The sequence below is a fragment of the Hippopotamus amphibius genome, chromosome 6 (genome assembly GCF_030028045.1).
Source record: "Hippopotamus amphibius kiboko isolate mHipAmp2 chromosome 6, mHipAmp2.hap2, whole genome shotgun sequence".
Taxonomy (NCBI): domain Eukaryota; kingdom Metazoa; phylum Chordata; class Mammalia; order Artiodactyla; family Hippopotamidae; genus Hippopotamus; species Hippopotamus amphibius.
In genome coordinates, this window is record NC_080191.1 from 35,134,125 (window position 1) to 35,162,006 (window position 27,882).

The following is a 27,882-nucleotide window of genomic DNA, read 5'->3' on the forward strand; positions in this document are numbered from 1 at the left end:
AAATGTTTTCATTTGGTCCTACATTAAAAGACCCAACTGCCAAGGTGTTTTACATAAATTTAATTCACAAGCATGTACACAAGAGAATCACTATAAAGAACATTGCTTCCTGGTTTATGAATAAAAAGTTTATCCTCTACTTACACTAAACATACAAAAAATAATCTACAAAAATCGTTTACAATTGATTTTAGTGAAAGAAAAAGCTTTCTTTGGGAAAAAAAAATGATTGTGTGGTGGTAGTAGTTTAGCCATCAAAAAAGGAATGTAAGTAACCAATAAATATAATGTGCTTTCTCCATATAGACATATTTACACTTGAGTCTTTGGCTTATGTTTTTTTCTAAAAAGAACTTTAAATGATCCAGCCATCATTGCACATTAAAAGAAAATAAGCCAGTTATATATATTTATATATTTATATAGAGATCTGCTACACTGAAACATATAAAAAAATGAACTTGTCTATGAATTTGCACAGATTTTCTTTCTTCTTCCTTGAAAGATTTAACATCTTTTATCTGAAAAAGGGAGAAAAATGCCACATAGAAAGTATTAATTCATGCAACATGTGGTGGCTGCTCTACCAAAACCAGGAGAGAAAAGGCTGCATATTCACTATACAAACACTGATAAGTTCTCGTTTGAATCTGCTTCTTATTAAATATAATTTATGTGGCACGAAATGTTGATGCTTTCATACAGTAATAGAAACTGAGTCCTTTTTATTAAGATACACAACTTTATAAGAAAAATACTTTTACCTCTCGAATGTAAAAGTCTCCCACCCCCCACATTAAAATCTTTCTGCACAGGTGTGACAGGTACAACAGCTGCTGGCTCAACAGATGAATGGGTTCTGTGTGGATGCGTTTGAAGTCCTCCCCAACTAAGATGACTCCAGGTACTCCAAAGCTACATCGTAGCAGAAACGGTACTGCTCCTGAAAGATGTTAAAACAAAAAGGTGGAACAAAGCTAAGAAAAAAGAAGAATGGAGAATAACATCTATCAAATGAATAGTTGGCATTCAATTTAGATTCTTCAAGAATTACAGACATTTTTTCAATATACAAGTTTAACATCTAGGCGTACATATTTTACATTTGAGTCTAACGATTGCTGTAAGCAAAAGGAACTTGATGTAAAATATGTTGTCTTTGCCTCATATTTTATACCAAATTAAAAAAAATCTTCAGTATTGTTTATCTGGTCATGATAGTAATACCTGATCAGTACAGAAAAAATTTCCAAATATAGGAAAGATAAAGAATCAGAAAAAGTTTCTACAAATCTATTATCAGAAACAACTTTTAAAATACTACCTCAGTCCATTTTAATGTATGGTTGAAACAATAATTACTTTAGAATAAATATAATTGCATACCTATATTTGAGGATATAACTTTATATTTTATCTTCTGTTGTTTAGCATTGCTATGTATCTTTTCTCATGTTATTTAACACCTATTTTGAAACTACATAGTCTAGCATATGGATTGACTATAATATCACACTTATTTTATTATAAATAATCTGAGAGTGAACATGCAAATATTTTTCTCCATACTTCAGATATTTTCCTTAGTGGTATTAAAAAAAGTCAGTCATTTCAAACTGCCACTCAACAATTCAAAAGTCTTAATTTCTTCTTCCAGTTTTATTCAGATATAATTGACATACATAGCACTGTATAAGTTTAAGGTGTACAGATAATGATTTGACTTACATACGTGAACATCCAAGTTCTTAATTTTTTTTGTTGTTGTTTTTTCCAAGTTCTTAATTTTTGACACAGTTTTTGGTCTATCAGAGTAGTTAAGTAAACTTTTCAAAACTGGTTAGTGGTTCTTAAATTTTTTTGAGCCTACTTTCACCAGAAAATTTTATTTCTGCTGCATTTATTTATTTATTTAAGATAACTTGGTTGACAATACAATTTTTGAGTTAAAACTGCCTTTCGTCTCAGTCCACCTATGTGTCGCTCCATTATGAAGAATTTAGAAAAATTCTGAGACTGTATTACAAATTATGATTTGCAATATGTATTAAAATGTTCCCAATTCAGCCCAAGTGGGTAAAATTCAGGCTGAATTACAGAACAATCTAAAACGTATATTATTTCAAAAGAGAACTTCCAGGTGTCTCTAGCAATATATGAGGGAAATAAAAACTTTCCCCAAGAGGTCTTTATCAATCCTACCCTAATTATCAAGTAAGTGTGATTTAAATTAGCCTACCACTGTGGCAAGTGCATCTCAAGAACCAAAAAGTGCTTGCGAACAGTTATATCTTTTTAGTCAGTCTCCAGCAATTTGGTTTACACTATAAATTTTCTTACCAAACTCATCAGTTAAATTCAACGGCACACTGAACTAATCATTAACTTTGATTAAACACAAATCAGAGGGTTGGGTGTTTAATCAAGATTCATGGGACATGAATGTAAAGGTAAATAGTAACTCTTAAGAAGGTTCTAGAATGGCAGAGTTTAATCACAGCCTTTTTTTTTTTTTTAAAACAGTGCAAAATCAGAGTTAAATTTGGAAGTATTTAAATGCTGAGCCCAGAGGTGATTTTATTGATGGTTTTGGAAGAAGTGATCTGAGAGATAGAGGCAGAGTTTACATTAAAAAATCTTCAGATGGCAGAGAGTCTAAAGATCTTACCATTACCCGTCCATTTTGTAAAAAGACCTCAGAGTTTTACCTCAAAAATCCTCAAATCTATCCCCCTTCCTCCATCTCCACTGCCAACATCCCAGTCAAAGCCAATATCATCTTATCGGGACAACAGCGATACCTAAGGTATGAGTTGGAGTAGAGGGGCTTCGAGGACTTGTAGAAGGGGAGGAAGTCTGTGACTGTTCTTCAAAGTGAAACAGTATAAATGTAACTCTTCAGAATCTGTCTCAGGAAGCAATGCACCTCTTGTGTGAACAATCCATGAGCAGGAAGTGGTGAAAATACCTTAAAGGTTTATTGAACCGCTCATTTTAGTTATCTGATCATCTTGATAAATGTAGGGCAAGCAACAATGATGCCTTGGTTTTTCTGGTTTACTTTTCTGTGAGCATAAGCTATATAGCTGCCCCTGACCTTATCCAACTATGCACATATGTGTAAACCCACAGACATCACTTTAGAAGGCGAATGGGCTAGAGAAGTTTTACTTTCTTTCTTCCTATGCATTCAGCTTCAACCAGATGAGCTCCTACATACACATACCTCCCTGCTCTTAGTTTGTAATCTGTGTTCTGATTTTGTGAGCCCTGGGTAATTCAAGTAGTATCACATGAACTATGTTCTAAAATTGGTAAAAGCTGAAAACTGTCAATGGTGATAGTTTAAAAAATTATAATGTGACCAGAAATGAAGAATTATGGATAATGACTAAAATAATAAAAACATTGGGTGTCTAAAGTACTAGATGCAACCCATGGGTACATCCTTCAAAATAATGTTTTACCAGTTAATATGCTTTAAGAAATAAAAATAAACATGAATAAAACCTAGATAGTAGGATTTGTTATAGAACCATTTATCAAAGTTTACTGTAGCAAATATTTACTGCTCAAAACAGAAAAATATCCGATTCATTTCCCAAGTTAAATGAAAATAGTTTTCTCCATCTTTAGCAGTTTATGCAATATGTGATTAAGTTCACGTGGGCGGAGTGGGATACTTGGCAATTCAATTAGGCAGGAAAGTCTCCACAAAGACTCATTTATACATTTGATTCCCTATGTGTGTATGAAGTCAAATCAACAAGTAGGTATGTGACCGACTAATTTGGACCCTCCCTTCTGCATCCAAGACTGTGACTCACCGGGGCTTCCACCATGTTCGGCTTGCTATTCCTTAGTGTCTTGACCGCATGGAACACATCAACAACATTTTGCCGTTTCACCATTTCAACAACAATGCCTATAGCACAGAACATGCCACTCCGCCCGCCACCATTTCTGAAAGTCAAGAAAGCAAAGGCATGTTAGATTGAAGCCTTCGGTGACCGTAGGTCACACACACACAATCATGTATGTTTGGGGAAAGAAAACATTATCTAATTTTTTCCTTCTGTGTTTTAATTTTGCTTCACATGTATGCATGCAAGTGTGGGGGGCAGAGAGGAAAGATACTTGAGGATGATATTAACTCAGTAGCTTATGCTTAGGGACACGCTAAAGGCATAGATCCCTGCAACCGAGACATGTTGAGATTTTGATAGATTTGTACACAGTATAAATCAGAAAAGTTATTCAGAGTAGTGTTCAAAAGTGTTTAATAAGTATATAATAATCAATTTTAGGAATACAAAAGTTGAAGTCAGTAGTGAATTACAGAATCAAGAAACAGGAAGATTGTTTTAAAAGAATATGTAGTCAAGGTCTGTGAGATAGAAAGCGTGAAGGCTGATGAGGAAATGGCCTCCGAGCCGCCACACTCACAGGCAGTGGATGATGGTCCGGCCCTCCCCTTCCTCGCATTCCTCCTGCCATTTTTCCACCTGCAGTATCAGTTTCAAAAATGATCGCTTGGAGCCAGGCACTTCTCGATGAGAAGCCCACCCTAGATACTGAAACTGCTGCACCATCAGATAACCTTCCTGTGGCTGTAGAGGGAAAAGTATTTTTATGTGAATAAGTTGGAGCTAGAATTTTTACTAAAAAGTAAAAGGTTCATACAAATTTACACCATGACATAAATGAAACATTGGATTGAGTCTAGCTGATACAAGTCCAAAATATGTACATACCAATGCAGAAATGTTCTAAGTTACATGAGAATTATCCTTTATACAAGCTTCTCCCTCACACTCCATATCCAATAATCCATTCCTATGATTATAATTCTTAAATAACTTTCAAACGTGTCTCCTCTTTATCGCTACTAACATCACTGCACTCTCAATCACAAATCTTAATAACTACTTCCTAGTTGACCTCCCTGAACAAACTCTGATCTCCTTTCAAACCATTCTTACCATGGGCTCATGATTATTTTTAAATGCAAATATGATCTTGTCACTTCCTGATTTAATGTCTTCCAAATGATCTTAGCATAAAACCCAAATTGCTGCCATGGCTTAAAAATACCTACATGATAAGGCTCCACTTCTTTCTCCAACTTCCCTTTATTCTAACAACCTACTTAAGTTCTGGACACATTGGCCTTCTCTTAATCTATCTATCAAGTCATTTCTTGTCTTGGGAATTTTGCACATACTCTCCCCTCTGCCTTGAACATTTCCTTCTTGCTTGCCTTTCTCAGTTCCAAATATAGCGATCAATGTGTCTCGGGTTTGTCTTGGACTTCTGTGGTCTTTGCACTGAAATTTGTATGTTCTAGGAAACCTCTCTGTCCTGTATAAACCAAGGTAGCTGGTTATCCCAGGCCCAAATAGCTCCTACTAATTTTCAGATTTCAACTTAAATATCACAATCTCAAAGAAGTCTTCTCTGATCACCCAGCTATGTCAGATTACCCAAATTCTCTGTATGTTGTACTTTTTCTCTACAAAATTTCATTTATTTGTAAATAAACGATTATACAAGTTGTTTAATGTTTGTCTTCCCTGATAAAATAATACAAATTCTTTAAGGACAAGAAAATCTCTTTCTCCCTTAAAATCTCTATCACTAGAACCTAGCAAAATACTTTCCAAAGAACAGTATTGTTGAATAAACGAATTAAGACCTTACACCCTCAAATGAAAATGTAAGGAAAAATTTGTAATGCACTAGTGAGCCACAGAACAAGGTGTCAGATCTGAAGCTCCACATGGCAAGGGCTCATGCATTTTTAGGTAGGACAAGGAACTACTTAGGACAACACCCAGCTTCTAGTTGGTGCATGCTAAATATTTGGTGAGGTAAATGATAAAAAATAATGCGAACAGGAACAGAGAGAAAAATCATGCACTGATAAGGACCAGAATACTAAATACAAAGGAAGATAAATATACTGACCAAAAAAAGGTGACACAAATTTCAGTTCCTGTTTCTAGAATATTTCTCATATAAACAGCTCAATTAACAGACAGGTCTTACTTTCTTAGTTTAGCAGCTACAGTTTCACAGCTAAAATATTACTAGAACCATAATGTAACAGATGTGCAGACATAATGAGACTCCTTTAAATTAACATCTAAGATATGCATGAATATTATGACATGATTGAAGTTATCCTTTTTTTCTCCACTGAAATGAGCAATAGAATTGGATATGATTTTATTCTCTACTTATACACATATAAATGTATTAACCAGAAACATACAGCCATTTTGATGTGAGAAACACTGAAACATGACAATTCTAATCACACACTTAAAACAACACATACATAGAGTTGCTGCCCTAAAAATGAGTAATCTTTCTTTTTAAAAAAACTATAATTCCGTGGAAGTTACTAATGTTTTCTTTTCAAATTCTGCTTGCTATGTGCTTACATAATCTAAACAGTTTTTATTAGTACTTTTTTTTTTCCCATCAATTTGTCCCTGATGGCAAAACACATGAAGTGTCAGGGAAAGAAAGACTTCTGAAGGACACAGTTGCTACTTTTCTGCTGGGAAAAGGCACAGTGGTAGCAGCACTGGATCAAGCTATGGATTTTGGCAGAGCCAGATGCTAGGACATTTAGAAAGATGAAATTGTAGATGAGTTGTAGGAGGCGTATGAGTGATGGCTGTGATTTACCTTTTCCTTCATGCCTGGGGTTCTCTTTTATAAGCAGAACTGGAATAGTGGCATGGAACCCTTCTACAGTCTCTGATACGAAATATTACTTCCTCCTGTCACCATCATTTTTATCTTCTTATTTTTCAACTGCATGCCTCTTTCTGGGTTGGCTATCAATGCTAATAAAACATTCAGTCAATCTTGAGATAAGTCTACATATAGTCAAGGGCCAGGCCCAGACAAACTCAATTGAACCAGGAAATCTGAATTTAGATTTCCAGATAGAATAAAATAGGCCGTAACTGACCAAGAACCTTCGCTTCCAGCATTTCTGCTTTCCTGTTTTTAGAATGCATTTGTATTCTAGTGCCAAGGCGTAAGATGATTACTAGCTTTGGGATTGATTATATATTGCTTATTAACTTTACTCTCTCTTTTGTCTGAATGGAAATATACCCCATCATGATCATGACCACCTGGTCTGGATTAGCTCAGTTAAAATCATTAATGACTTACTCTTGTTAGATTGCATATCCTAAAAATCCGGCTTATCACATCACAATCCATTGAACAAGACATACATTCTACTTGGATAGGGCCATATCGTAGCATCCCTTCTTCTGGCCAGTACTGAGGGCAGCCCTAGATGATGAGTGTTTGGAAAGAAAAAGAAAACGAGCATTATTTTTTTCTAATTAGGGTCGTATATAAAGAAGATTTTGCCATTTTATTACTACTTTATTAAGTCGTGCATAAGTACAGAAAAGCAACCTATAACCATTAACCTGGGATAAGTCGACTTCATTTAACATCACAATGGAGGTACAGCCATAATCATACACTAATCTCCAGAAGTCTTTCACAGTGTTTGGCAGAGGGTATTGTGTGACGATGAAAGCAGCTGGTTGCCTGTAGCTCTGTGAAAAAACGAGGTAGATGGGGAAACATAAGAACTTAAAATGAATGATCAGCTGTACAAGCAGATTCAATACACTTCAGTGTAGGGCCAGTAAGACACAGCAACTTCCTATGGAGATGGAGCCAGCCTGCTGCTTAAACCATGGAATAACAGATTTGGACCACTGCAATGTACGGCAACTAGTAATTAGTCAATCTGATGGTATGACTTTGATGCCTCAGCAGTAATTCAAGTCAATAATTTGCTCTATTCTGTTGATAAAAGTAAATATAGGAAATATTTTTAAAAAAGGATCTTTTGTGAGGTACCTGTTGGACTGTTTTAGTTTTCTGAAATCTGAGAGGCTAGAGGCATGAAATTCCCTGGTGTGTGTGTGTATTTGTGCATGCACGTGTGCATGTGTGTGTGTATCTCTGTCTATCTCTCTCTGTTTATCAGCTGTCAACTGCTATAAAATTGTTTGGCTCTCCTCCTATCCAAATAAGAAAAACCACATGTACATCAGACTCATGCTTTTATATTACATAGACATTATCAGCACATGCTGCACATCTTGCAGGCAATCCACTTCCCATAGGTTTCTGGGCATTTCTAACGTATATCAATGATCAGAATGATAGTTTCAAACATTTAAGATTTTCAAGTGCCAAAAAGTAGAACCAGTGTAATTTCTGGCCCCATGTGAGAGGGAATGGCTCCTTGTTTACCAAATGCCCCTTGATTGGGACACAACGCATTATCTCTTTCCAGGAGAGGATAGGCTCATCTGGCCAGACAATCTGTCATTCTACAGACTAATGATCTACACTAAAATAGAAATTTAAATTTCTTTGAAACAAACTAATGAATTGTAAAAATATAACTAGACAGTTGCCTGAGATGGATTACTTTAATGCTGATAAAAATTGTCAGTGATCTAATTCATTTGTATCATTACTACTCTTTGTCCTTCAAGTGTCTTAACAACAGTGTAAAAACTGATCTTTAAACTTCATAGATCCTATCACCATTTGAGAAGTGCTGCTAACCATATCATTTTACTCCATGGAAGAGTGGAGGATAAATCTGAGGAGACAGTAATTCACCAGCTGCTTCTAAATGATCTTAAGACCTCACAAATTTGGTCCTGCAGCTGAGGTGAATGCCCTCCTAAGGAAGGTATGAAACCTCATGAGAAAGAAGCAGAAGAAGGAAGTAAGCTTTCCTTCCAGTTAAATGTCTGCTCCATGGGGAAGTAAGTCAAAGGAGGCTAAAAGGTTTTATTCATTTTTTTGAGTCACAGGGAAGGGGAGATAGATGAGGAGAAGATAATATGGGAGAAGACTGAAGATTTCCTCTCTAAGTGCAAGAGCACATCAAGGCTTTGGTATCATAGGATCCTTGGCTTTAACTGCTAATTCTTTACAAGCATGGTGAAGGGTATATGACACTTATGATGGGGGTAGAGCGTAGGGGAAGGTGGCGAGTATTGACCAATGAGCCAAACCAAACCTAACTTTCTGAAGCCCGAACCACACTACCAAATCCACGAGGCAGTTTCAACTATAAAATATAGTTGAATCACAGGGAATTAAACAGAGAATAGGAACAGGTAGAACACAAGGTTTAGTGTTCACATTGACTAGAAAACAACCTGGAAATTAAGAAAAAATTTGAAAGAGATGCCAAGACAAAAAATGCGTCAAACATATGCTTCATCAATATCCTTTCCTAATATTTTCTTTTTCCCTTTTTTCACACAGCCTTTTTTTTTGTTTTTCATTCCAAATCTAGACTGGCTCAGAAACAAAAAGTTCTGTGTGTTTTCTCTGTATTTAGTATGCTTGCCTTTCCAGACAATAAAAATGGGAAGAAAAAGTACAATGGGGATCCAATGTGATTTCAAGGGATTTGAGTAATGACTAGGCAAGATTCTGGTCACAGCAAGAGTGGCATCTTTCCACTTGAGTTCACCTTTAAACTATTCTGCTCTGTAGGAAAAAAAAGGTCAATGTAGCTGGGTGAAAGTTAGAAGTAAAATGTGGGCTTTTCTAAGTCTCTACTATCAGAGGCTAACTTTGGAAACACAATAGGAGCAATAACTTAGAAAGCTTCATTATTAGTCACCCAGGAGTGAACCCTGACTTCTGATTCTCCTCCTTTCTACCATTCAATAGCCTAAAGGGCAAAAACTAGAGATGCTTATGAATGAAGGTGATAAGCTAAAAGGATTCTGAACTCGAAACCCTTCTTGCTTCTTCCCAAGGTGAACAAAACTAGGTGGCCAAAGACTAATTTAAAATTCTCTTTCCATATTGTTCTGTCTATGGGATGCTAACATGCTGAGCACATGCTCTACCATCTACAGTGTGAAGACTGGAGCGGGGCAAGAGAGTTCTTTTGATGTATTATGATCGATGTGTTAACATGATATTTTCCATGCCTTCCTTATTTATATCTAGTCTATATTAATTACTAACCCATAAAACAAGTTAGCTATAAATTATTGGAACATTAAATGTCAGAGATAAAAATTTCCAAATTAACACTATTTCAGTAGAATATGGCATCCTGTGATTTTAAAAATTCAGAATAGATAAGCATGATTCTCTTTCCTGAAAATAATTAGGATGAAAATTACCACCTGTAGACACTTCTTGTACAGAAATTTTACACTAATTGACAATTAAGCACCAAATTTATAGTCAAGTCTAAAATTGATAGTGCCTAAGAATCACTGTGAGGGAAATTCAAGAATCATTCTCCAAAACAATTTTGTATTTCAATCAAAGTTGCCAATTTTCCTTTTCAGGCCATTTGAATTTTCTTGAAAAGAGAACTAGCCAGTATTCATCAGTTTTGCAGCTATTCATGACACTTTACACTAACAAAGAGAGCAGTCTCTTACGTCCATAAGAGCAGCATTGATGTAGTTACTACTCTCCCCATCAATTGTAATTAAAAAAGGCAGACATCTGTCAGGTGGCAGCATGTCCATGAAACGGTTCTTGTCATGGTTCCTTGGCAGGCATGCTATACTGCAGTCCTCAGCTTGTAGTCGAGGGGTGACTGAATTCAAGGTCTGAAAAGGAAAGGGAACCCAGGTTAAAAGACAGTGACCCATTTAATAGCATAACACAGATCCATCAGGCATTTTGGAGGCCAAGTAGTAAGTGAAGGATTTGTGCAAGGCAATGGCATGTGCCTCGATGACAGGCTGATAGCCTTTGTAGTTAAAGCTAATGAAGCCTGAGAAGTGACAAAGAAACAATACACACATTGTACAGTGTGCCTCTTCTTAAAAGAAAAAGGAAGGCTAAACCACACAGCAACCTGCAAAACGTATTGCCTAACCAAAGCAAATGCAGAGTGGCCCATGACGATGACACATCATAAGTTATCACTTGTAATAACATTTTAATATGCCATATTTGAAGCCATGCTATGGCATGTTAGAAAGAGCACTGGGGAGCTTCCCTGCTGGCGCAGTGGTTAAGAATCCACCTGCCAATGCAGGGGACATGGGTTCAAGCCCTGGTCTGGGAAGCTCCCACATGCCACAGAGCAACTAAGCCTGTGCGCCACAACTACTGAGCCTCCGCTCTAGAGCCTGCGAGCTACAACAATTGAGCCCACGTGCCACAACTGCTGAAGCCCTTGCGCCTAGAGCCTGTGCTCTGCAACAAGAGAAGCCACTGCAATGAGAAGCCTGCGCACCACAATGAAGAGTAGCTCCCACTTGCCACAACTACAGAAAGCCCATATGTAGCAATGAAGACCCAAGGCAGCCAATAAATAAATAAGTAAATAAATATTAAAAAAAAAATAAAGCTCGTTAAAAAATAAAAAGAGCACTGGGCAAAGAATCAAAGTATTAGGTTTCTAGTTATTCTTGACTTCAAAGTCACACAGCTTTAGGAATATTTTAAGGGCAATGAAAATACTGGGAATTATTTAGAGATGATATTTAATACAAACTCTGGCTATTATTATTAATGTGCTTGATCTCACACTGTAAGTGAAGCAGGGCAAAACCCATAAGACTGCATTTAAAAAAAAAGGTTGTAAGTACACACAAATTACCACTAAATTTGACTTTTCTGATACCTTTTCCCCACACTTTTCCCTGAGTCTGAATTTATTTGCTCTTCAAGATACAGCAGATATGAGCTCATTAATACAAAAGTGACTCCATAATATGTATAATGAAAGAGGGGTATTATATTATACTTAAAATAGGGTCAAATGTTATAAATTTGACTTGAAAGACCTTCCTTTGGAGAATTAAGAATGCCCAGAACAAATCATAATAAGTTGCTCATAAAAGAGGCCCTAGAAATAGCAAATACCTGGAATTCATCTTTGAGATGTGAAGAGTTTGTCTGGGAGTCTATTCTAATCATATCAAAATATGCAGCTTTAAATTCACAAACAGGTATGGCAGTTTCTCCACATAAGCAGGCTTCTAAAATGGCATCATGAATAAAAATGTACTGTTCCTATCAAAAGAAAGAGAGAGAAAAATTTCATAATATTTTAATATAAATGTTCTGTCATCAAAGAATTTTCTCTATATAAAAATATTAATAAAAGTAGCAGTATTTTTCCATACGACGTGATGAGCTAATATTAATTCTGTGTGAAAAACATCTAGTATTTAGTTTGATAAATGTTGGAAAGCAAACAACAAAAAAGGGCCACTAGAGGTTAATCAACGATCAACACACCTCTGTCTGGACCATATTGATACGACGAGATCTCAAGGCTTTGACACAGTTGTAGATGTCAACAACACCCTCTCTTTCAGCCATGTCCAGCATGATGTCAATCACAATGTAACAACCAGTCCGTCCAGCACCAGCACTGAAAAATACACAGATCTAAAGAACCGCAGGAAGGATGTCTATGCAAATTGAAAAATCCTTCTGATTTTCAAATAAGTGGAATCAAATCGATTTAACAAAGTACAAGACATAACTTGTATGTACTGTGTAAATGCTTATTAATGAACAAATAACCTCATGTAGAATATCTACTTTGGTGTAAACTGAGGAGGAACAAATTAAAAGATAAAATCAAATTGTGTTTTGAAAATAATGTATTATGTCATTCAACTTCCATAGCTGTCTTACCCAGTTTTCATTTGACATAAATTTCAAGCTCACAGAATTGATCAAGGAGTGGATTCATTCTTTAAAATTTCACCTGAGACTGAAAGACTCATACTCATGTGGTTGTGGGCACTCTGACAAAATGCAGTAATGCTGTTTTAGTCAGACAGACTCTTGTCAAAGCAAAAAAACATTAATTCCAAAACCTTTAAATGAAAAGTCTGAGGGGTCACAATTCAGGGGAACTGTTAATAATGAGGGTGGGGAAGCAAATGTTGGTTATCAATGGGGAGGAGACCAACAGTAGAAAAACTATTTGAATGGTGATCTGAAAGAACAATGAAAATGAATTGTGAGGTATGAAATATAATTCTTAACAGGTCACAAAGATGCCACTATCTTACTGTATTTAATTCAGTAGTTGAATCATAATATACTGTTGATTATTTTACCTGTTGGGAATATTTCTCCAATTTTATATACAGAAGTCAATGGAGCAAACAAGATATACTTGGGATTTTTATGGGAAATTCACTTTGTAGTCAGCTTCGTCTTTTCCTTAAATTCAGATACCCAAGTGTAAGTAGAAAACACTTTTGTTTCAAGAGAGTATCTGAGAATCTTCGAGCACTTCTGAAGCAAGCAATTCATAGGAAAGTAAACCTCTTTGATAAGTCAAGACACCCTATAATTGAAAACCCATTTATCTCATTTTCTAAATGCATAGAGAGACTATTAACATTATTTCTTTGTTGTTCAGATTTGGTCATTTCTCTTAAACCTACTGTTCTTTAGGAAATTTAAGTAAAAGGTATTGTGGTTATCTCAGTTTCTTTATTTTGCCGACCATCTTCTCAATCACTCTTCCCAGGGTTTGAGACAGGAAAGTAATTGAAGAGTACATCAGATTTCTTGAGGAGAATTGAATTGTAGATTTTTTTTTCAAGGTACACAGTATCTGATCCTAATGGGATGCCTTACTTTTATTTCATTCTCTTTGTTTTATTTTTCCCCTTTTATACACGGTCATTTACATACTGAATAGGCTGGATTTTCAGAAAGAAAAAAAATGCTTAAGCACATCTATTATGTAGCTTGGAAGGGATAGTATTTGAGAATGGTGTGCAGCATTTAGGAAAAGCTTTTCAGATTCAGTACATATTTTTCTGTTCATCTCTCAAAATGAAGCCATGTAATTTTCTTTTAGTGTCTCTGAATGCTTGTTTTAAGAGAAGTTTCTAATCAGAAGAAAGTCTGGATAATATTCACATTTTTCTGGCATATATTTGCTGGATTTTACTGATGTAGTTTTCAAGGTCCTCTGATGGATGGCTTAAAAAAAAAATTCTTAAGTAGCTGTTTTACAGCACAAATTCTTGCAATTTAGGCCATTTAGTAACTCTGTATGCCTCAAATTTAGTTTTAAAAGCTGGGATTCTATTGGGAATTTACTAGATTGGCAAGAAATCTCTATCTTTACATACCATTCCATACAATATGGCATTTGCAAAAGATAAAAAAAAAAACAAAACACAACACATACGCAGATGTTGCCACTAAAAGGCAGAGTTTCTACTCTCACAATTATGGGCAATACTACACATATTATGATGAATATATTTATTTCTGAAGTTTCCATTTTATATCATCCTTAGAGCTAACTTTTATTTTATTGCTGTTTTACCTTATCTGTAATACATGCAAGCTGGGACCTTGTAAGCATGAATTAGTTTTTGTGCCTACAAGCCTTGTCTGGATACTTTAAAAAAGCTGTCAGTCAGTGCCATTTGGACCACCACTCACCTGCAATGCACAACGATGGGGCCAGCACTGGGAGGGTTGGAGAACTTGACCCGCCGGATGAAGGAGAGAAGGCCTGTAGCATGGTAGGGTACTCCATGGTCTGGCCAGCCGGTGAAATGGAATTGTTTCACTTCACGGATCTCACTGTAGCCTCTCTGTGCAAACATGTAAACAAGTGTTTTCAAAAGGACCAAAATAGAGCCATTAAAGACAACCATGGGTATTAGACCTGCCTGACAGTGAAAAAAATGAGAAATTTATCAAAGATCATGCTTTTTCTGAAAAAGGCTGCTGACACGGCCTAGGGACTTACCTTTATTGTCGGACAACTGCCAAAGAAAGAAAATTAGGAGTCTTGCTTAGTTCTATAAGTCTGAGTAAATTTTATTTATCTTGACAGTCTGTCCCTTACGTGGAATAACAACACATAAAATGATTGGGGGAAAAAGAAGAAATGGGAAGTTAAAATGCCACCCTATTGACCCAATGCACTGAGTTCTCAAGTGGTGTATAAAGCAACTTTCTACCTCTCACTTCACAAAGAGATTTTAATGCCTTGCTTATCCATGTTGAAAATGGTTTTGAAGCACAGCATGTAGGGATTTTCCAGAACAGTGCTACTCTAGATTGGTTTGTAAAAATATACAGACAGCTAAACTGTTCTTTGGGCAGACTTATTTTTTCTTAACTCTGCGAAGTAATTCAGCACACAGAGAAGTATTTATAGCAACAAAAATACAAAATGAAAGAAGCAAAGCGTCCATGGTTGTGCCTCTCTTCTATTGGGTTAAGAGAACCCTTTAAATGCCCATTTCAAAGCTTTTCCATTCCTTTTTGTTAAAAGAAGCCTGTAGATTGTAGTAGCAGCACTTGGAGAATATAGATGAAATGCTGCAGAATTTATTTTTAAGAATCCACATTTGTAGCCCCTCAAACCCCACTATAATCCATATAGTTTCAACTCTACGGGGAGCTGTCTGGGAAATCTCAATCTCACTTGTGCCTCAGAAAAGGTAGAAAAATTGCATGAAATAAATGAACTAAATTGAGAAAGCTTATCTTTAAAATCCATCCTAAACAGACTAATATCACCGAAACCTTAGAAGCCAGTGATCACCTCTTATAATTCTTTTTCTCTCCTGTTCCTAGTACAACACTTTACACAAAGCAGGGCTCAACAAATAAGTATAATAGTGACAAGGATAAACATCACCATGGAATCATGCAAATTAAAAAAATAACTTTCATAACTACTTTTCAAGTCAACTCTACGGGAGGCCATAAATTGTTCAAAGATCTGACTTTAGACAATCACGTCATCTCCTCTGCATTAATCCTTTGCTGGAGTTGCTGTAAGGACCTTGCTCTTTTTAGAAAATTTTAATATCTGGCACAGCATGTTCCCTTATTGTTCATTATACTTAAATTTTCCTGAGTAATTTTCAAATAGGTGGTTTTCAAACAAAAATCACTCTTTTCCAGTGTTTTTCCTAAATAACAAGAAAATAAAAGAAAACCCCAATAATGTTACAATTAGTACTGCTTTAAATCCATAACAGGATATTAATGCCATGCATTCCCATTCTGGGACATGATGCGTGTCTCCATTTATTCACATCTTACTCTGTGTCCTTCAATACACTTCTGTGGTTTTATTCACTTAGGACCTGTATCTTTCTTGCTAAATATATTCCTAGACACTGCAGAATTTTTTTATTACCGTGAAAGATACTTTTTAATATCTATATCTGTTTATTGCTAACATAAAGAAAAGCTAGGATATGAATATTTATCTTGAATTAGTCACTTATCTAAATGCTTATTAGTTTCCATTTAAAAATATTATCTCCTATTTTCTTGGTATAAAATCATTACACCTTAAAATAACTTTGTCCTTTTGAATAGTTTTGCCATTTATTCCTTTTGTTGTCTTATTTCATTTCCTAGAGCTTCCAAAAATGTTGAATACTAGTGAGGATGATTATCTGCATTGCATTTTTGATTATAACTCCAATTCCCCTAGTTTTTCACTCCTTAACATGCATGCTACTGATTATTGTTGAATCACCTTTATTATCTTTAGGGAGTCTCCTTATTTCTCTAATATACTTAGAGTATTACTATAAAAGTGTCTTTTAACAAAATTAAGTGCATTGCAATATCTATTAATGAAGTCATATGGTTTTGCTCCTGTAATGCACTGAAATAATGAAATATCTTGCTAGATTTCCTACCACAGTTGTAAAATCCTTGCATGCTTAAAAATTATCATGATATATCATGTTGTGATTTTTTTTTAATTCACTACTGGATTCAAATTTTCAGCATGTTCTTGAATGAAATTGGTCTGCAATGTATGTGTGTGTACATAATTGAGAAAGTGAAACATATTGAAAAAGAGAGAGAAAGAGAGAGGAGAGCTTGAGACAGTCCTATTTTTATGTGGTTCTGTTATCACAGTTATGCTAGCTTCTAAAATATATTTAGTTGGTTTGAATGGTTTTCTATGGCCTAAATAGTTTGATTAACTTAGGCATTAGCTATTCATTAGTTATTCTTTAAAGGTTAAAGAAATCTCAACTATGAAACCATCAGGCAATTTTAATGGCAAATATTAACACTCATTCTATTTTCTTTTACCATCTGTTCAGATTCCTAACTCTCCTTGGGTCAAATTTGGAAATTATTATTTGCTAGAATATCAGTGCATCTAGACGAAAATCTGTCTCTAAGTTCACACATGATATTTTTTATAATTTTCCTAATAGCAGTATAACTGTAGTTGTATCTCTTTTGTGTTGTCTAATGTTGCATGTTTTGTTCTGATTGTTCTTCATTTGGAATTGACAAGTGGTTTAGCTGCTTTACTGATCTTTTCAAGGAAATAGCCTTTTGATTAAATTTATTCTTTTTTGTTTGTGTTTCAGTTTTATGTTTAATTTTTCCTTTGCTTTACTGAATTTCTTCCTGATTTTCTAGCTTAACGATTTTTCACAAGATTTTAGACTGCCTTTCAAAATAGGAATCATTTTTGAGCATTTTTCTCATAAGATAACTTGTGGGAAATTTGACATAAAATTGCTTATATTTACAATATAATTTTAGTTTTGAGGCAATAGTTCAAAGATCATTCAGAAGAGACTTTGGTGATTTCTGCACCTAATTTGGGGGGGCATTGGTTAGTGATTTGTTGTTATTTTCCATTGAATTTTGGAAACGTCTTGAATTTTTGCTATGTATTCAGGTTTCCTTTATAACTAAGTTCATGACTGATTTCTTAATAAAACTTTAATGAACTTACAAGAAGAATGTATATTTCAAATTCTCTCTTTCCATAATAATGGGATCTACCTATTCATTAAATCATCTTGATAGTTCTTGTCTTGAAATCTCCTATATCTTTGCTTATTTTTTTCTACTTGATTTGCCTAAGAAATTTTCATACACACTTTATAGTTGTGGTAATTATAATTATGTTGTTCTATGTAATGGTACCTTCCATTTAATATTTCCCCCAGTTATTTTTTATGATGGTAAAATTACTTATAAATATCATTTGTAAAGAGTGGACAGTTATGGTTATATATCATTTTCTACAACTACATATGAGTCATTGTATTTTGAATATATTTCTTAGGATAGATTTATAGAAGGTATAAAGACACCTTGGTCAAAAGATATCAGTATCTTAAAGTTCTGTAGCTACACTGCTTCGCTGATTTACAGAGGTTTTATGTCAATTTAAGTATGATCAGCAACATATGAAAATATCTGTCTCACCATACCCTTAAAATCAATGAGGATTATTAATTTTTTTTAAAAAGTGCTTGCTGATTTGAAAGTACAAAATGGTATGAGGTTAAACATTTTCAACAGGCATCTTAACAGCTGCTTTTTTTGGGGCGGGATTCTAGTATTTCCTTTCTATTTATAGTAACAATATGAATTAAGAATATTAAATAATCACAACTTTTTTTGTTGTATGTGCATCTTTTAATTAAAATGTTTTTGGATACAGAAAATCTTATACTTTTGCGTGGTCAAATTTATAAAACTTTTCTACAACAATGTGTGTTATTGCTTCTATGTCTTACTTCAGTCCACTTACACTGCCTTCTCTGCTTTAGTCTTTCTGATCTTGTTAAAAATAAGTCAGATCATGTTACTCCTGAGCTCAAACCCTCCAATGGCTGGCTACTTTTACTTTTAATACCAACTAAAATCATCATAGTAGCTCACAAGGCTTCACTTCTGCGGCTCTGTGATTTCTCTGACTTTATCTCGTATATCTTTCCCCTTCACTTACCTATCTCTGAATACCCTAGACTCCTGGCTGTTTCTCATTGTGACAGGAATATCATGCCTCTAGGTCTCTGAAATGACTCTTCCTTCCATCAGGAATATTCTGCCTGCAACAACTTCCCTGGGATATAGTTATATCACTCACTCCCTCACTTCCTTCAAGCCTTTATTCATATGTTTCTTTCTCAACAACTCCCTTCCTGATCCTTTAAAACTGTAAACCATTCCTTCCTTTACCTCAGCAATGTTCCCTACTTCCATTCCCAACATTATATTTCTCCACGGTACTTTTCAAAATATCTGCTGTATTTGTTTATTTATTAACTTTTATTGCCTGTCTCCCCTCAAAAGATTATAAACATCACAAGAGCAGGGATTTAATATGTGTCCCAAGGTTGAGAAATATGCCTGGCACGTTATGCCCTCAAATAAATATTTATGGAATGAATGAATGGATTTTATAGCATCATGGAAACAAATCTTGAACAGGGATTTTAAAAGAAAAAAAAGAAAAACTGTTTCAATATACATATTTTTGCATAACTTTAGAGTACTTACCCTTTCCAGGGTGAATGTTCTAACTACATATTCAGCAAGTGGTTCCATTTCTACACAAGTTACTTTGAAGTCACCATAAACTTCGGTATCATCAGGCCAATACTTATAGCACTTAACCTAAATAATAAAAAGTATACATAGGTGAAAAAGTATATATAGGTGAACCTGATTATACAGTACACACTAACCAAGATGATTTAATTTCAGTGATAACTCTTCAGGTCACAGTTAAAAGACAGATGAACTCAGTGACAAGACAAGAATAAGGATGCAGATGCAAAGAATGGACTGAAGAACTTGAGGTTTGGGGGGGCGGGGGGTGAAGGGGAAGCTGAGACGAAGTGAGAGAGTAGCATAGACATACATATACTACCAACTGTAAAATAGTAGTCAGTGGGAAGTTGCTGTATAACAAAGGGAGTTCAACTTGATGATGGATGATGCCTTAGAGGACTGGGATGGGGAGGGTGGGGGGGAGTTGAGGGAGGGAGGGAATACAGGGATATGTGTATAAACACAGATGAGTGACATTGGTGTACCTCAAAAACTGGTACAAGAGTGTAAAGCAATTATATTCCAATAATAAAAAAAAAGTTTAAAAATCTATAAACGGGATAAAATAATCTGTTACACAATTAATAGAAAGATTTTCTGTAGTCCTACAAAAACACAGAAACCTGATAATGCAATTAGATTCTAGTATAAAATCAAAGCTTATTTTATTTTAGTTATTAAATGACAAATCAAATAATTTCTCAGCAATCAAAGACTCACTTAGGAGCAGTCACTTGAAATGCTATGCCTAAGAACTTTTTTTCAAACAATTTAATGATATTCTATTTAAGTGTGTTACGGTTTGCTATTCAACTTACACTCATATTTTATGATACACAGTTTTTTTTGTGCCTCTTACCCGGCCAACTTCAACTAAATTTGTAACCATCACAATGCAGGCAGACTGCTCTTGCCAGATCATTCTCCAGAAATCATACACTGTTTCATGAACTGGGCCTATAAAAAAATTAATTTGAATATAATATTATGTTATCAGATAAATTTTGTAGTTAGTAAGAAATATAGATAAGACAAAAAGCAATATAAACTAAATGAACCAAAAGAGAAAAATTAAATGTCTAGCACAAAATGTCACTGAAAGTACTTACATTCAGTTCATATCTGAATTCACACTAAAGGCAAAAACATAGGCATGTACAAGTTTGTTTCAGTTTGCCTCCTATGTTTTCAAATTCAGAAGAAGATATCACTAGTTTTTAGGGTACTTATATCTGTCTCTAAGTAACTTTAATGCATCTTCATGTAAATGTGAAAATAGGAAGTTCTTATGCCACCATCAGCCGAACAGCACACATTATCAATTAAATATACACACATTATTTATAAACAGTGCATGTTTAGGGATTGATGAAGAACTACCATACATATAAGGACACATTCTAATCTCAAAGCATCATCTCTGAACTGCAAAACCATCTACTGGGCTATACTCTACCCTATACCATGAAAACAGAATATTACTTACCATGGATGATCTTTCTAACTTTAAAGAGTTTATAATTAAACTCTATACTTTAAAGATATGTGAAAAACACTTAGAAAATGACCTCTGTCTAAAGAGCAAACTAACTTTTACTTTCCTCTTTTATAAAGTAAGATGTACAGGTTTCTCTTCTGATGGGCAGTGGTCAGTTTGGGGAGATAACTAGAAGTAGTATTGGATTGCTGTTACGGTACTTGTAATTATTGTTAGGATACTTTTATTCCCCAATGTGCCACTATAACAAGATTTCTTTACTTTCTTCTTATTTTCCACGATGAATGAACTTGACTAAGTTCCCTTTAGCCCTTTGTTTTGTCTTAGTCTTGACTTTAAAAAAATCTCATTACACCAATGTTGGTCTTGGGTACTATTACATGTCAAGCTGACAGACTCTGCTGCAAGAAAACAGGCACCTTACAGATGAGATCTAACTTGCTTTCAGCAAAAAATAAGTAATTTCTCTGCCCAGCTCTGTTGACTAGCAGTCTGAGACATCAGGATACCAAGAACAGACTCTCAAAAACTACCAGCAGCTACTCGTTTACTTTTAATTAAAAAAAGAACTCAAGGTTTAATTTATATACATTTTAAACAGATAAAACAATTTGTAGAGGAAGAAAGATGGGGGCAAGGTACAAGAACGTGGAATGCATTCCTCTCCACAGATGCATCAGGAATACATCAAAAGACGCAATAATTCCCACAGAGAACCAGCTGAGCATCAGCAGAAGTCCTTGGACACAGGAAAGGACTGCAAAGATCCCGACATAACTGGTATTTGTTGGACTCAACACTATGCCATTAGTCTGGGGCTTGGACAGTCTTCTTTAAACCCCTTTATTGCCGGGACAAGCAACCTCTAAAGTCTGGACTACTCCATCAGAAGTCAAGTAGGAGGCTCTGGGGAGGGAGCACTGAATCCAGGATGCTAAACTACTAGGGAGTCCTCAGACACAGGGAAGATTAACTGCAGAGAACTCTCACAGAGCCCTGTATCAGAGTCTAAGACTCAGCTTCATCCGACTGTCTGCAACTGCCAGTGCTGGACACCTCACACCAAATTGCAAACAAGACAGGAACACAAACCCACCCATCAGCACACAGACTACCTAAAGCCTTATTAACCTCACAGATACCCTAAAACACACCACCTGACACGGCCCTGCTCATCAGAGGTAAAAGACTCATATCCACAAAACAGAAAGCAGGCACCAGACCTCCCACCAGGAAACCTACTCAAGACACTGGACACACCCCACCACAGGGGGCAGAGGACAGAAACAAGAGGAATTACTACTAGGCAGCATAGGGAAAGGAGACAGCAAATCTTATAAACTAGACAAAATGAGAAAACAAAGAAACACCATGCAGGCAAAGGAGCAGGAAAAAACCCCACAAGACCAAATAAATGAAGAGGAAATAGGAAAATTGCCTGAAAAAGAATTCAGAGTAATGAGAGCAAAGATGATCCAAAATCTCGCAACAAAATGGAGAAAATACAAGAAACAGTTAATAAGGACTCAGAAGAACTAAAGAGAAAACAAATAGTAATGGACAACAAAATAACTGAAATTAAAAATACTCTAGATGGTTTAAACAGCAGAATGACTGAGGCAGAAGAATGAATAAGTGAGTTGGAAGATAGAATGGGGGAAATAACTGCCACAGAGCAAGAAAGAGAAAAAAGAATAAAAAGAATGGAAGACAGTCTCAGAGACCTTGGTGACAACATTAAGTGCACCAACCTTCGAATCATAGGCATCTCAGAAGAAGAAAAAAAGAAAGGGTCTGAGAAAATATTTCAAGAGGTTATAGTGGAAAAATTCCCCAACATGGGAAAGGAAATAATTAATCAAGTCCAAGAGGCACAGAGAGAACCATACAGAATAAACCCAAGGAGAAATACACCAAGGCACATATTAATCAAACTAACAACAATTAAACACAAAGAAAAAATATTAAAAGCAGCAAGAGAAAAGCAACAAATAACATATAAGGGAAAATCCATAAGGATAACAGCTGACCTTTCTGCAGAAACTCTGCAGGCCAGAAGGGAATAGCAGGATATACTGAAAGTCCTGAGAGAGAAAAACCTACAGCCAAGAATACTCTACCCAGCAAGAATCTCATTCAGATTTGAGGGAGAAATCAAAAGCTTTACAGACAAGCAAAAGTTAAGAGAATTCAGCACCACCAAACCAGCCTTACAACAACTGCTAAAGGAACTTTTCTAAGTAGGAAAAAAAGTGAAGGAAAAGACCTACAAAAACAAACCCAAAACAATTAAGAAAATGGTAAAAGGAACACACATGTCAATAATCACCTTAAGAGTAAATGGATTAAATGCTCCAACCAAAAGACACAGATTGGTTGAATGGATACAAAAACAAGATCCTTCTATATGCTGCCTTCAAGAAACCCACTTCAGACCAAGGGACACATATAGACTGAAAGTAAGGGATAGAAAAAGATATTCCATGCAAATGGAAGTCAAAAGAAAGCTGGAGTAGCAATACTCACATTAGACAAATTAGACTTTAACGTAAAGACTATTACAAAAGACAAGGAAGGACGCTACATAATGATCAAGGGATCAATCCAAAAGAACACATAACAACTGTAAATATCTATGCACCCAACATAGGAGCACCTCAATACACAAGGCAAGTGCTAACAGCCATAAAAGGGCACATCAACAGTAACACAATAATAGGAGGAGACTTTAATACCCCCTCCATAGGACTGGAGGAAACAGAGACTCCACTCCTGGAGGGCACACAAAAAAGTGTGCTCACCAGGACCAAGGGGGAAGGAGCAGTGACCCCACAGGAGACTGAACCAGACCTACCTGCTTGTGTTGGAGGGTTGCCTACAGAGGTGGGGGGCATCTGTGGCTCACCGAGGAGACAGGGGCACTGGCAGCAGGGGTTCTGGGAAGTGCTCCTTGGCGTGAACCCTCCCAGAGTCCACCATTAGCCCCACCGAAGAGCCTGTAAGCTCCAATGCTAGGTAGCCTCAGGCCAAACAACCAACAAGGTGGGAACACAGCCCCACCCACTGGCAGACAAGCAGCTTAAAGTTTGACTGAGATCTGCCCACCAAATCAGATTAAAGTCTTACTGAGCTCTGCCCACCCAGCCCTACCCACCATCAGTCTCTCCCATCAGGAAGCTGCATGAACCTCATAGATAGCTTCCTCCACAAGAGGGCAGACAGCAGTATCAAGCAGTATCAACAGTATTTTGTCTTGTTGAACTGAAAACCACAGCCACAGAAAGAGAGAGAAAATGAAAAAGCAGAGGACTTTGTACCAGATGAAGGGACAGAATAAAACCCCAGAGAAACAACTAAATGAAGAGGAGAGAGGCACCCTTACAGGAAAAGAATTCAGAATAATGATAGTGAAGATGATCCAGGACTTTGAAAAAAGACTGGATGCAAAGATCAAAAAGTTGCAAGAAAACTCTACCAAAGACCTAGAAGCATTAAAGAGCAAACAAACAGAGATATGCAACACAATAACAGAAATGAAAAATACACTAGAAGGAACCAATAGCAGATTAACTGAGGCAGAAGGGTGAATAAGTGACCTGTAAGACAGAATGGTGATCATCACTGATGCAGAAAAGAATAAAGAAAAAAGAATGAAAAGAACTGAAGACAGCCTAAAATACCTCTGGGACAATGTTAAACGCACCAACATTCGCATTACAGGGGTCCCAGAAGGAGAAGAGAGAGAGAAAGAACCCGAGAAAATATTGGAAGAGATTACAGTTGAAAATTTCCCTAACATGGGAAAGGAAATAGCTACCCAAGTCCAGGAAGCACAGAGAGTCCCAAGCAGGATAAACCCAAGGAGAAACATGCCAAGACATATAGCAGTCAAATTGACAAAAATTAAAGGCAGAGAAAAATTATTAAAAGCAACAAGGGAAAAACGACAAATAACATACAAGCGAACTCCCATAAGGGTAAGAGCTGATTTCTCAGCAGAAACTCTGCAAGCCAGAAGGGAGTGGCATGATATATTTAAAGTGATGAAAGGAAAGAACCTACAACCAAGAATACTCTACCCAGCAAGGATCTCATTCAGATTCGATGGAGACATCAAAGGCTTTACAGACAAACAATAGCTAAGAGAATTCAGCACCACCAAACCAGCCCTACAACACATGCTAAAGGAAATTCTCTAAGCAGGAAACATAGGAGAAGAAAAGGACCTACAAAAACAAAACAATTAAGAAAATGGTAATAGGAACATACATATCGATAATGACCTTGAATGTAAATGGACTAAATGCACCAAGCAAAAGACACAGACTGGCTGAATGGATACAAAAACGAGACCTATATATATGCTGTTTACAAGAGACCCACTTCAAACCTAGGGACACATACAGACTGAAAGTGAGGGGATGGAAAAAGATATTCCATGCAAATGAAAATCAAAAGAAAGCTGCAGTAGCAATACCCATATCAGATAAAATAGACTTTAAAATAAAAAATGTTACAAGAGACAAGAAAAGTTATTACATAAAGATCAAGGGATCAGTCCAAGAAGAGGAGATAACAATTATAAATATACAGGCACCCAATATAGGAGCACCTCAATACATAAGGCAAATGCTAACAACTATGAAAGAGGAAATGCAAGGCAGAAATAGAGACACAGATATAGAGAACAAACATATGGACACCTAGTGGGGAAAGCAGGGAGGGTTGTGGGGGAATGATGGGAGATTGGGATACCAAATTGTACACTCTAAATATATGCTGTTTATTGTCTGTTAACTGTATCTCAATAAAATTTCTTAAAAAAAAGAAAAAAGAAATAAATGAAAATGAAATGAAGGAAACAATAGCAAAGATGAATGAAACTAAAAGCTGGTTCTCGGAGAAGATAAGCAAAATTGATAAACCATTAACCAGACTCATCAGGAAAAAAAGGGAGAAGAGGCAAATCAACAGAATTAGAAATGAAAAAGGAGAAGTAACAACGCACACCTCAGAAATACAAAAGATCATGAGAGACTACTACAAGCAACTATATGCCAATAAATTGGATAACCTGGAAGAAATGGATAAACTCTTAGAAAAGTACAAGCTTCAAAGACTGAACCAAGAAGAAACAGAAAATATGAACAGACCAATCACAAGTATGGAAATTGAGACTGTGATTAAAAATCTCCCAACAAACAAAAGCCCAGGGCCAGATGGATTCACAGGCAAATTCTATCACACATTTAGAGAAGAGCTAACACCTATCCTTCTCAAACTCTTCCAAAATATAGCAGAAGGAGGAACACTCCCAAACTCATTCTACAAGGCCACCATCACCCTGATACCAAGACCAGGCAAAGATGTCAGAAAAAAAGAACATTACAGGCCAATATCACTGATGAATATAGATGCAAAAATCCTCAACAAAATACTAGCTAACAGAATCCAACAGCATATTAAAAAGATCATACACCATGATCAAGTGGGGTTTATCCTTGGAATGCAAGGATTCTTCAATATATGCAAATCAATCAATGTGATACATCATATCAATAAATTGAAAAATAAAAACTATATGATAATCTCAATAGATGCAGAAAAACTTTTGACAAAATTCAACATCCATTTATGATAAAAGCTCTCCAGAAAATGGGCAATGAAGGAAATTACTTCAACATAATAAAAGCCATATGTGAGAAAGCAAAAGCCAACATCGTTCTAAATGGTGAAAAGCTGAAAGCATTCCCTATAAGAACAGGAACAAGACAAGGGTGCCCATTCTTACCATTATTATTCAACATAGTTTTGGAAGTTTTAGCCACAGCAATCAGAGAAGAAAAAGAAATAAAAGGAATCCAAATTGGAAAAGTAGAAGCAAAATTGTCACTCTTTGCAGATGACATGATATTATACATAGAAAACCCTAAAGATTCTACCAGAAAACTGCTAGCACTAATTGATGAATTCAGTAAAGTAGCAGGATACAAAATTAATGTGCAGAAATCTCCTGCATTCCTATATACTAACAATGAAAAAGCAGAAAGAGAAATTAAGGAAACTCTCCCATTTTACACTGCAACAAAAAGAATAAAATACTTAGGAATAAACCTGCCTAAGGAGGCAAAAGACCTGTATGCAGAAAACTATAAGACACTGATGAAAGAAATCAAAGATGACACAAACAGATGGAGGGACATACCATGTTCCTGGATTGGAAGAATCAACATAGTGAAAATCACTGTACTACCCAAAGCAATTTACAGATTCAATGCAATCCCAATCAAACTACCAATGGCATTTTTCACAGAACTAGAGCAAGAAATCTTACGATTTGTATGGAAACGCAAAAGACCCCGAATAGCCAAAGCAATCTTGAGAAGGAAAAAGGGAGTTGGTGGAATCAGGCTTCCTGACTTCAAACTATACTACAAGGCCATAGTGATCAAGACAGTATGGTACTGGCACAAAAATAGAAAGGAAGATCAATGGAATAGAATAGAGAACTCAGAGGTAAGCCCAAGCACATATGGGCACCTTATCTTTGACAAAGGAGGCAAGAATATACAATGCAAAAAGGACAGCCTCTTCAATAAGTGGTGCTGGGAAAATTGGACAGCAACATGGAAAAGAATGAAATTAGAACACTTCCTAACACCATACACAAAAATAAACTCCAAATGGATTAAAGACCTACATGTAAGGCCAGACACTATAAAACTCTTAGAGGAAAACATAGGCAGAACATTCTACGACATCCATCAAAACAAGATCCTTTTTGATCCACCTCCTAGAATCATGGAAATAAAATCAAGTATAAACAAATGGGACCTCATGAAACTTAAAAGCTTTTGTACGGCAAAAGAAAGCATAAACAAGACAAGAAGACAACCCTCAGAATGGGAGAAAATACTTGCCAACAAAGCAATGGACAAAGGGTTAATCTCCAAAATATACAAGCAGCTCATGCAGCTTCA

The 27,882-nt window shown here is 35.9% G+C and overlaps 1 protein-coding gene across 2 annotated transcripts in view; it reads right to left on the reverse strand.

Moving 5' to 3' along the window:
- Positions 1 to 708: 708 nt before the first annotated feature.
- The window catches only part of PTPRK (protein tyrosine phosphatase receptor type K), a 535,150-nt gene continuing 507,976 nt past the window's right edge, over positions 709 to 27,882 (reverse strand). For both annotated transcript variants that reach the window (XM_057738295.1, XM_057738294.1), the window contains exons 20-30: positions 20,264 to 20,361; positions 19,351 to 19,467; positions 14,491 to 14,645; positions 12,304 to 12,439; positions 11,926 to 12,075; positions 10,485 to 10,658; positions 7,464 to 7,595; positions 7,195 to 7,320; positions 4,447 to 4,610; positions 3,828 to 3,963; positions 709 to 943 (exon numbers count right to left, since the gene is read on the reverse strand). In XM_057738295.1, the coding sequence (XP_057594278.1) occupies positions 890 to 943; positions 3,828 to 3,963; positions 4,447 to 4,610; positions 7,195 to 7,320; positions 7,464 to 7,595; positions 10,485 to 10,658; positions 11,926 to 12,075; positions 12,304 to 12,439; positions 14,491 to 14,645; positions 19,351 to 19,467; positions 20,264 to 20,361 (1,442 nt within the window). In that variant the 3' untranslated portion in view covers positions 709 to 889. The remainder of the gene's footprint in view (positions 944 to 3,827; positions 3,964 to 4,446; positions 4,611 to 7,194; positions 7,321 to 7,463; positions 7,596 to 10,484; positions 10,659 to 11,925; positions 12,076 to 12,303; positions 12,440 to 14,490; positions 14,646 to 19,350; positions 19,468 to 20,263; positions 20,362 to 27,882) is intronic.